This window comes from Erinaceus europaeus, chromosome 1, assembly GCF_950295315.1.
Source record: "Erinaceus europaeus chromosome 1, mEriEur2.1, whole genome shotgun sequence".
In the NCBI taxonomy this organism is placed as follows: domain Eukaryota; kingdom Metazoa; phylum Chordata; class Mammalia; order Eulipotyphla; family Erinaceidae; genus Erinaceus; species Erinaceus europaeus.
The window spans coordinates 90599886-90611160 of record NC_080162.1 but is presented as its reverse complement, the minus strand read 5'-3'; the positions used below and the strand labels follow the sequence as shown (position 1 = coordinate 90611160).

General features: G+C 42.0%; 2 protein-coding genes across 2 annotated transcripts in view; one reads left to right on the top strand and one right to left on the bottom strand.

The window, feature by feature from the left end:
* The window catches only part of ZSWIM1 (zinc finger SWIM-type containing 1), a 63172-nt gene that overhangs the window by 27829 nt on the left and 24068 nt on the right, over nucleotides 1-11275 (bottom strand). The gene's annotated exons all lie outside the window — the stretch shown is intronic.
* The window catches only part of ACOT8 (acyl-CoA thioesterase 8), a 35381-nt gene continuing 24237 nt past the window's right edge, over nucleotides 132-11275 (top strand). The window contains exon 1 of the mRNA XM_007533066.3: nucleotides 132-341. Coding sequence (XP_007533128.1) covers nucleotides 226-341 — 116 coding nt within the window. The 5' untranslated portion in view covers nucleotides 132-225. The remainder of the gene's footprint in view (nucleotides 342-11275) is intronic.

Here is an 11275-nt window from a genome sequence, read left to right as displayed (position 1 = left end):
GGCCGGGTTTGCCGAATGACGTTAATTCTCTCCAATCATTGGAAAACATAGCCACGCTCACCCAAAGACTGACAGAGGTTTTAGCCAATCACGAACGCATCTCATTTTCCCGGGGACCCAAGAACTTCCGGCTAAGAGGGCAAGCTGCCGGAAAATGCACTTTTGGAGTGGGTGTTCGCGTGTCTGGCCCAGCGTGGAGTGCGCAGTCGGCCGCCAGTGAACGACATGTCATCCTCGCAGGACCCAGAGGAAGGGCAGGCCGGCGCCGACTCAAGAGACCTCCGCAGCGTCCTGGTCACTAGTGTGCTTAACCTTGAGCCGCTGGACGAGGACCTCTTCAGGTAGCCGGCCGCACCTGACTCCGCATCCCCGTTGGGACGGAGGCTCCTGATCGCCATGCTGCCATCTCACAACACCCGGCTCGGGGACGACGATGGGCCCCGCGCGGGAGGCAGGCTCTGCCGCGGTCGGGAGAGAACTTGTTCTTGACTGAACCGCCCTGGCTCCCCTGGCCTTGTCCGTCAGTCTGTCTGGGCATCTGCTCTGCAGCCCGGGCCGCGGTCATGATGTTGGTCACTCAGGTGACCCCCGTGTACAGCCGCAGTACAGCTCCTTGCGGCGACACTCTCCTTTCCCTCTCTCTTACCCACCCAGACCACCACTCATTACCCACGGACAGGCCTTAGGTAGCGTCCTTCCTGGTGCATCGCCAATTCTTGCCAGCATCTGGAGATTTAAGTCTTCAAAGCCAAACTGATTTAACTGGAAGAGATCTGAGATGTTAACTTGCCTTCTTCCCTCTACTGAAGGATGCCTGGGGTCCCGGGTGGTGGGAAGCTGGAAGCGTAAATCCCTCAGCTTTCTCAGGGCTCAGGTATCTTTTTTTTTTTTTTAATTTATTTCTTTATTGGGGAATTAATGTTTTACATTCAACAGTAAATACAATAGTTTGTACATGCATAGTATTCCCCAGTTTCCCATTTAACAATACAACCCCCACTATGTCATTTATCATCCTTCATGGACCTGTATTCTCCCCACCCACCCACCCCAGAGTCTTTTACGTTGGTGCCATATGCCAATTACATTTCAGGTTCTACTTGTGTTTTCGTTTCTGATCTTGTTTTTCAGCTTCTGCCTGAGAGTGAGATCATCCCATATTCATACTTCTGTTTCTGACTTATTTCACTTAACATGATTTTTTCAAACTCCATCCAAGATGGGCTGAAAACGATAGCTGAGTAGTATTCCAGTGTGTCTATATACCACAACTTGCTCAGCCACTCATCTGTTGTTGGACACCTGGGTTGCTTCCAGGTTTTGGCTATTACAAATTGTGCTGCCAAGAACATATGTGTACACAGATCTTTTTGGATGGATGTGTTGGGTTCCTTAGGAGGGGCTCAGGTATCTTGACAAGTCTTTTTTGTCCCAGAGAATAGTTTCCTCTGCTGTAAACTGAAGGGGTTGGACGAAAGTGTGAGGGCCCTTTGAGCTCTAGACTTAGATCTTGCAAGAAATGGAATGTTGGAGTTGATGGTTGTGACAGATTTTAATGCAGTCCACCTCTAGATCTGCCGTTTCCTCTTGGTTCAGTCAAGGCAACTGAGAGAAGAATAGCAGCCTGGGGGGTAGTGCAGAGAATAAGACATTGAACTCTCAAGCAGGTGGTTCCAAGCTCAACCCCCAATTCACATGTACTCTGATTTTTTTTTTAATTTCTTTATTGGGGAATTAATGTTTTACATTCAACAATAAATACAATAGTTTCTACATGCATAACATTCCCCAGTTTCCCATATAACAAACAGTACAACCCCACTAGGTCCTGAATCCTTCTTGGACCTGTATTCTCTCCACCCCCAACCCCAGAGTCTTTTACTTTTGTGCAACATGCCGATTCCAGTTCAGGTTCTACTTGTGTTTTCTTTTTTGATCTTGTTTTTCAGCTTCTGCCTGAGAGATCATCCCATCTTCATCCTTCTGTTTCTGACTTAACATGAATTTTTCAAGGTCCATTCAAGATCTGCTTCTTCTTCTAGCGTTTGCCCTTCTTCCGTAGCCAGTCAACAGCGTCAGGTTGAAAGCTATCAGGAGCTGCCCGTTGCTGGCTTTGAAAGTGACTGGGATCCATGTGGATTCAGTTGGCCAGGAAGGATCGTCAGTTTCCCCAATGAATGGGTACTCACGGGATGCACCACGAGAAGGTCGATCCAATGCATCCCAAGATCTGCTGAAAATGGTGAAGTCACCATTTTTTATAGCTGAATAGTATTCCAATGTATAAATGTACCACAATTTGCTCAGCCACTCATCTGTTGTTGGACACCTGGGTTGCTTCCAGGTTTTGGCTATTACAAATTGTGCTGCCAAGAACATATGTGTACACAGATCTTTCTCATTGTTGTCTTTATTTGCATTTCTCTGACAACCAGAGACTTGGAGCATTTTTTCATGTGTTTCTTGGCCTTTGGATCTCTTCTGTGGTGAATATTCTGTCCATGTCCTCCCCCATTATTGGATGGGGTTATTTGTTGTCTTGTTGTTGAGAATATTCTGGTTATTAGCCTCTTGTCTGATGTATGGCATGTAAAGATCATCTCCCATTCTGTGAGAGGTCTCTTGGTTTGGGTAGTAGTTTCTTTAGCTGTGCAGAAGCTTTTTAATTTTATTTAGTCCCATAGGTTTATGCTTGTCTTAGTTTCTTTGTAATTGGATTCGTTTCATTGAAGATGTCTTTAAAATTTATGCAGAAAAGAGTTCTGCCAATATTTTCCTTTATGCATCTGATAGTTTGTGGTATAGCATCCAAGACTATGATCCACTTGGAATTTACTTCTGTATTTGGTGAAATATAGTGTTTCAGTTTCATTCTTCTGCATGTTTCAACCCATTGTTTCCAACACCATTTGTTGAAGAGACTCTGCTTTCCCCATTTAATAGTCTGGGCACCTTTGTCAAAGATTAGATGTCCATAGGTGTGGGGTCTTACTTCTGGGCTCTCAATTCTATTCCACTGGTCAGTGTGTCTATTCATGTTCCAGTAACAAGCAGTTTTGATGACAATGGCCCTATAATAATACAATTTGAGATCTGGGAGTGTGATGCCTCTGGTTCTGTTCTTTATTCTCAAGATTGTTTTGGCAATTCTAGGTCTTTTCTGGTTCCAGATAAACATTTGTAGCATTTGTTCTGTTCCCCTAAAAAATATGGTTGGGATCTTGATGGGGATAGCATTAAATTTGTAGATGGTTCTGGGTAGCATATTCATTTTGAAGATGTTACTTCTTCCAACCATCAACATGGAATATCTTTCCACTTCTTTGTGTCTTTTTCTGTTTCCTTGAGTAGTGACTCATAATTTTCAGTATACAAGTCTTTCACTTCCTTGGTTAGATTTACTCCTAGATATTTTATTGTTTTTGTTGCTATAGTAAAAGGAATTGATTTCTGGACTTCAACTTCTTCTAAATTAGTGTTTGCATAGAGGAATACCACTGACTTTTGAATGTTAATTTTGTAGCCTGACACCTTACTGTATTGCCTGATGATATCCAAAAGCTTGCTGGATTCCTTAGGTTTTTCTATGTATACTATAATGTCACCTGCAAATAGGGAGAGTTTGACTTCTCTTCCAATCTGTATTCCTTTAATTCCTTGCTCCTCCTGCCTGATTGCTATGGCAAGAACTTCCAACACTATGTTGAATAGTAATGGTGATAGTGGGCAGCCCTGTCTAGTACCTGATCTGAGGGGAAATGCTTCCAGTTTTTCACCATTGAGTATGATGTTGACTGTAGTTTTGCTATATACAGACTCGACCATCTTCAGGAATTTTCCATCTATTCCCATTTTTTGTAGTGTTTTGATCATAAAGGGATGTTGGATTTTGTCAAAGGCTTTTTCTGCATCTACTGATATGACCATGTGGTTTTTGGTTTTGCTTTTATTGATGTGATGGATCACGTTGATTGATTACCAACCTTGCATACCTGGGATAAACCCCACTTGGTCATGATGAATAGTCTTTAATATACTGCTGTATCCGGTTGGCTAAAATTTTGTTCAATATTTCGCACCTATGTTCATCAGAGATATTGGTCTGTAGTTTTCTTTTTTGGTTGTGTCCCTGTCTGCTTTTGGTATCAGAGTGATGCTGGCTTCATAGAAACTGGAATGGAGTATTCCAGTGTCTTCAATCTTCTGGAATACTTTTAAAGGTAGAGGTATTAGTTCTTCTTTGAAGGTTTTGTAGAATTCATTTGTAAAATCATCTGGTCCAGGACTTTTGTTTTTGGGAAGATTTTTGATAACTATTTCAATTTCATTAGCTGTGATGGGCCTGTTCATGTTATCTACTTCCCCTTTACTTAGTTTTGGAAGTTGGTAGGTATCTAGGAAATCGTCCATTTCTTCCAGGTTCTCTAGCTTGGTGACATATAGTTGTTCATAGAATCCTCGCATGATCTGTTGAATTTCTGCAGTGTCTGTTTTAATATCTCCTCTTTAATTTAGGATGTGATGTATTTGAGTCTTTTCCCTTTTTTGTTTTGTGGTTAAAGGTTTGTCGATTTTGTTCACTCTTTTGAAGAACCAATATTTACTTTCATTAATCTTTTGTATGGTTTTCTTATTTTCAGTGTTATTGATTTCTGCCCTAACTTTAGTGATTTCTGTCCTTCTGGTTGCTTTAGGGTTCCTTTGTTCTTCTTCTAGGTCTTTAAGATGTGCAATCAGGCTGTTTATTGTGCCTTCTCTTGTTTCCTAATGTGTGCTTGTATGGCTATGAACTTTCCTCTCAGTACTGCCTTAGCTGTGTCCCAAATATTTTGATAGCTTGTGTCTTCATTTTCATTGAGCTCTCTAAACATTTTGATTTCTTTCTTTATTTCCTCTTTGACCCAGTAGTTGTTAAGAAGTGTACTGTTGGGAGTCGGGCTGTAGCACAGCGGATTAAGCACAGGTGGCGCAAAGCACAAGGACCGGCATAAGGATCCCGGTTCGAACCCCGGCTCCCCACCTGCAGGGGAGTCACTTCACAGGCGGTGAAGCAGGTCTGCAGGTGTCTATCTTTCTCTCCTTCTCTCTGTCTTCCCCTCCTCTCTCCATTTCTCTCTGTCCTATCCAACAACGACAACAACAATAATAACTACAACAATAAAACAACAAGGGCAACAAAAGGGAATAAATAAATAAAATAAATATTAAAAAAAACACACTCGCGCACATGTGTGTGCGCACACACCCTCACTCCACACACACACAGTTAAAATCCTACGGAAAGATGAAATGAGTAGTTATCTAAGAAAGAGATATTTACCCCCTGTAATAATACGAGATTCAATTAATACAAATACATTAAAAAAAAAAAAGAAGTGTACTGTTGAGCTTCCACATTTTGGGACTATTACTAATCTTTTGTTGATTGTTAAGTGTTAGTTTAATTCCACTGTCGTCTGAAAAGATGCTTGGGATGATTTCAATGCTCTTGAATTTGCTGATGCTGTCTTTGTGGCCTAACATATAGTCTGTCCCTGAGAATGAACCATGTGGACTTGAGTAAAATGTGTATTCCAGTTTCTTGGGATGAATGACTCTGAAAATGTCCAATAGTTCTAGTTTACCTATCTCTTCATTTAGCTCCCTTATGTCTTTATTGATTTTCTGGCTGGATGATCTGTCAAGCTGAGAGAGTGTGGTGTTGAGGTCCCCTACTATGACTGTGTTGCTGTTAATATATTGTTGTAGCTCTTTCAGTAGATGTTTGATGTATTTAGATGGCTTCTCATTGGGTGCATAGATGTTAATAATTGTTAAGTCCTCTTGATTGACTGATCCACTGAGCATTAAGTAGTGTCAATCCCTATCTTTTTAAATTTATTTATTTTAAAGTCTATCAGTCAGATATGAGAATAGCTGTTCCTGCCCTTTTTTGTGGGCCATTGGCTTGTATGATAGTTTTCCATCCTCTCACTTTTGTCAGGCTGAGCTTCACAGGTGGGAGAGAGAGACAACCAGGGTCTCATGGCTGAGTGTACGCAGTTCAGTCTTTATTCATGTGGAAAGCAGCACAATCTAAGCTATCTCTAATCACATTCTTGTCCTTCTCTATCCTGAGGCGGAAGAGTCAGGTCCAAAGAGGATGTACATAGGATAGGGGGTGGGGAGAAGGAAAAAGCACAAACCAGTGAGGATTAAACCAATGTCCTGGAGGTATGGGGTGCTTAGTTAACAGTGGTTATGTAAATAGAACACAGTGCCAAGCAGGGGGACCAAACCAATGAAACCAAAGGGGTCTTCGAAGCAGAATTTAGAAGCATACCAACACACTTAAATTTGTGTTTGTCTTGTTGAGTTAGGTGGGTTTCCTGTAGACAGCATATTGTTAGGTTATGTTTTCTGATCCATTTTCCTGCTTTGTGTCTTTTAATAGGTGAATTCAGGCCATTGACATTTATTGATATCAAAGATTGAAGATATTTTAATGCCATTCTTATAGAGTTTTAGAGTGTTCTGATATATGGCATATTTATGGTGGTCTGACTGTTTATAGGAGACTTTTCAGAATTTCTTTCAGGTTAGGCTTGGTGATAGTTGATTCTTTCAACTGTTGCTTGTCTGACAAGGTTTTTATGCCTCCATCTAGTCTGAATGACAGTCTAGCAGGATACAATAGTCTTGGTTGAAAGCCTTTCTCACTGAGCACTCAATAGATATCTTGACATTCTCTTCTGGCCTGTAGTGTTTGTGTGGAGAAGTCAGCTGCTAATCTTATGGGTTTTCTCATGTAGGTGACTCTTTGTTTTTTCTCTTGCAGCCTTCAGGATCCTTTCTTTATCCTTACTACTTTCCATTCTAAATAGGATGTGTCTTGGTATCTTTAAGTCTGGGTTAATTCTGTTTGGGACCCTCTGGGCTTCTTGAACCTTTATGTCTTTGGTGTTGTCTAGACTAGAGAAATTTTCAGCTATTATGGCCTGGAGAACGCTTTCTTCCTCCCCTTCTCTTTCTTCCTCTGGTAAGCCAATAATGCGTATATTGTTTCTTTTGAAGTCATCCCATAGGACTCTGTTGTTGTTTTCAGCATCTCTTAATCTCTTTTTGAGATCTCTTACTTCTTCTTTAGTTGTCTCTAATTCATCCTCAATCTTGCTAATTCTGTCTTCAGCCTCATTGATTCTATTCTCTCTGCCCTCTACTGCTTTCTGGAGTTCATCTATTTTGTTGCCCTGCTCTGATACTGTTTTAGCTTGTTCAGCTAGTTGCCTTTTTAGCTCAGCAATTTCAGCTTTCAGCTCTCTAATAACCATGAGATAATTAGAATTTTCTTCCATATTCTCATTTGTTGTTCCTACATTTCTGATTACAATTTTTTCAAATTCTTTACTCACTTCTGTTATTATTTCCTTAGCTAATGTTTGGATGTTGAACTCGTTGTTTTGTGCTTCGCCCTCTGGAGGACTTTTAGCTGGACTCTTGTCCTGGTTCAAGTCTCCAATATTTTTTCTTGTTGTTTTAACCATTTTATATAAGTTAACAGTTTTTTCAATCCCTGAGTTGGAGTTCAGTGGTGTAAAAGCCTTTTTTTTTCCCCCTGTAGGCTATGGTAGCCTGAGGGCTTTTAAACTATCAATAGGCTTCTTGGCTTAATCAATGACTCCTGACCAAGAGATAAAGCAGGGTGTGGCAGAGATAATCCAGTGGTTATGCAAAGAGACTTTCACAGCCCTTCAGCTATGCCACCGAGGTATAGTATAGGTCTTCTCCTGAGTTTCCCCGTTAGATCTCTGTGCCCTGGTGTCCCTCCCTGTTGCTGCTCCAGATTCTGAGGGTAGTAGCAATGGAGACTCAGAGTTGTACTTGGTGAGTCTCTGGGGAGTCCTTTCCTCCCTTCAGCTGTCCCCTTGTTGGTGGAGCAGACTGGAGGTGGTGTCTCCACTGACAAACTGTCGAACTGTTAGCAGTCACTTAATCTCTCCTTAGGCCCCTCTCTCCTCTCTGTCACCAGCCACGCGTGTTTGTACTCACGGGTGATTTACTGGGTTTCTGTGGTCATTCTAGTCCTGTCTTGTTTCGGTCCGGGTGGTCTCCTTTGGTATTCCTAGTTGATCCGGGAGAGGAGAGGAGAGGAGAGGAGAGGAGAGGAGAGGAGAGGAGAGGAGAGGAGAGAAAGCGATCTGCTGCTCGTAGCTCCGCCTCCGGAAGTCGAATCCCGAACCTTTATGTCTTTTATGTTATCTAGATTAGAGAAGTTTTCAGCTATTATGGCCTAAAGAATGCTTTCTTCTTCTTCCTCTCTTTCTTCCAATAATGAGTATATTGTTTCTTTTGAAGTCATCCCATATGACTGTTGTTTTCAGTATCTCTTAATCTCTTTTTGAGATCTCTTACTTCTTTTTTAGTTGTCTCTAATTCATCCTCGATCTCGCTAATTCTGTATTCAGCCTCATAGATTCTATTCTGTTTGCCCTCTACTGTTTTCTTGAGTTCATCTATTTTGTTACCCTGTTTTGATACTGTTTTAGCTTGTTCAGCTAGTTGTGTTATTAGCTCAGCTATTTCAGCTTTCAGCTCTCTAATAACCTTGAGATAATTAGTGTTTTCTTCCAGAGTCTCATTTGTTGTTCCTGTATTTCTTTCAAACTCTTTACTCACTTCTGTGATTATTTCTTTAGCTAATGTTTGGATGTTGAAATCGTTATTTTGTGCTTCAACACCCTTTTGGGGGCTTTTAGCTGGACTGTTGTGCTGGTTAGTTTCTCCAATATTTCTTCTTGTTGGTTTACCCATTTTATATATTATGTTATGAGTTCCCTCTCTTAGTACTTTTCAAATTACTGATCACTGTTTCCTGGATTGACTTGTGTACAAGTAAGGTAATTAAAGGGTTCACAGTGTGGTGGAAGTTAACAGTTGTTTCAGTAGTATTTTAATCCCTGAGTTGGAGCTCAGTGATTTAAAAGCCTCTCTTTTTTTTTCTTTCTTCCCTGTATGCTATGGGAGCCTGAGGGCTTTTAAACTATAAGTAGGCTTCTTAGCTTAATCACTGACTCCTGACCAAAAGATAAAGCAGGGTGTGGCAGAGATAACCCATTGCTTTTGCAAAGAGACTTTCACAGCCCCACTGCTATGCCACGGAGGTATAGTTCTTCTCTTGAGTTTCCAGGCTAGTTCTCTGTCCCCTGGTGTCCCTCCCTGCTGCCCCTCCAGATTCTGAGGGCAGTAGCAATGGAGACTCAGAGTTGCACTTGGTGAGACTCTGGGGAGTCCTCTCCTCCCTTCAGCTGTCCCCTTGTTGGTGGAACAGACTGGAGGTGGAGTCTCTGATAAACTGCCGGACTGTAACCAGCCACTTAATCTCTCCCTAGGCTCCTCGGTGTCCACCAGCCATACGTGTTTGCACTCACCAGTGATTTGGTGGGTTCCTGAAGTTGTTCTAGTCCTGTCTTGTTTCGGTCCCAGTGGTCTCCTTTGGTATTCCTAGTTGATCTGGGAGAGGAGAGGAGAGGAGAGAAACAGATCTGCTCTGCTCTGATTCTTTTTCTCTCCCTTTCATTAGTAAGTAAACCTTTCTCTCTTTCTCTCTTTCTTTCTTTCTTTCTTTTTTTCTCCCTCTCTTTCTGTATAAGTACCACGCGCTAACCAATTGCACCACTGGAGCTCCTCTTCCTCTTTTTCTTCCTCCTTCCTTCCTTCCTTTCCTCCTTCCTACCTACCTACCTTCCTTCCTTTCTTACCAGAACATTGCTCAGTTCTGGTTTATGGTGGTTCAGGGGGTTGAACCTGGGACTTTGGAGCCTCAGGCATGAGTTTCTTTGCATAACCATTATGCTATCTACCCTCACTCATAAACAAATCTTTAAAAAAACATTTTATTGGGGGCCAGGCTATAGCTCACCTAGTTAAGTGCACACATTACAGTGTGCACAGACCTGGGTTCAAGACCCTGGCCCCCACCTGCAGGAGAAAAGCTTCACAAGTGATGAAGCAGGGATGCAGGTGTCTGTCTCCTTCCCTATCTCTCCCTCCACTCTCAATTTTTCTTTGTCTCCATCCAATAATAAATAAAGATATTTTATTTATTTTAATGAAGTGGGGGTAGATTGAGACCAGAGCACTGCTCAGTTCTGGCATGTGGTGCTGGTGATTGAACCTGGAACCTTGGTGCCTAAGGCATGAAAGTCTTTTGCATAAGCATTGTGCTGTCTCCCCAGTACTGTGTGGGGGAGATAGCATAATCATAATGCAAAAAAGACCTTTTGTCTGAGGTACCAAAGGTCCTAGGTTGAATCCCCAGCACCACCTTAAGGTAGAGCTAAATAGTGCTCTGGAAACAAAAAGGGCAGGGGTAGATAGTATAATGGCTATGCAAAGAGACTCTCATGCCTGAGGCTCAAAAGTCCCAGTTCAATTCCCCCCCACTACCCCCACCACCAGAGCTGATGAGTGCTCTCGTAAAAACAAAAACACTGAATTCACTGAATTTTCCATCAAAAGACCTATCTATATATGACTAGATGGATATATATTTCTTTCTATCTCTCTTTTTTAGATTTATCAGTAAGAGAGAGAATAAGAGCATGACTGACATACAAAATGTCAGAGACTGAAGTTGGGACCCAGAGCTTGAGAGGGCAATGCTCATCCACTGCACCACTACCTCATTCAAGTCACTTTCCCTCTCTGATCCCAGTCCTCTTTTTTTTTTTTCTCCAGTCCTCTTATTATAAAATTGGCTTATCCTTAACCAGAGTCTATAGAAACTGGACAGTCCTTCCCTGGATTGAAGACATCACCAATGTGTCCTGGAGCTCAGCTTCCCCAGAGACCCATCCTACTAGGGAAAGAGAGAGGCAGACTGGGAGTATGGACCGACCAGTCAACGCCCATGTTCAGCGGGGAAGCAATTACAGAAGCCAGACCTTCTACCTTCTGCAACCCTCAATGACCCTGGGTCCATGCTCCCAGAGAGATAGAGAATGGGAAAGCTATCAGGGGAGGGGGTGGGTTATGGAGATTGGGTGGCGGGAATTCTGTGGAGTTGTACCCCTCCTACCCTATGGTTTTGTTAATTAATCCTTTCTTTAATAAAAAAAAAAAAAAAGAAACTGGACAGTCCTGAAGGCATTAAGTTGTGTTGATTTATTTTGCTTTGTTTAATTGGAATAATGCTCAGCTTTGGCTTATGATGGTGCTGGGTATTGAATTTGGGACATTTAGTGCTTCCCTTGAAAGTCTTTTTGCACAATCATGCTGTCTCCTCAGCCATTGGAAG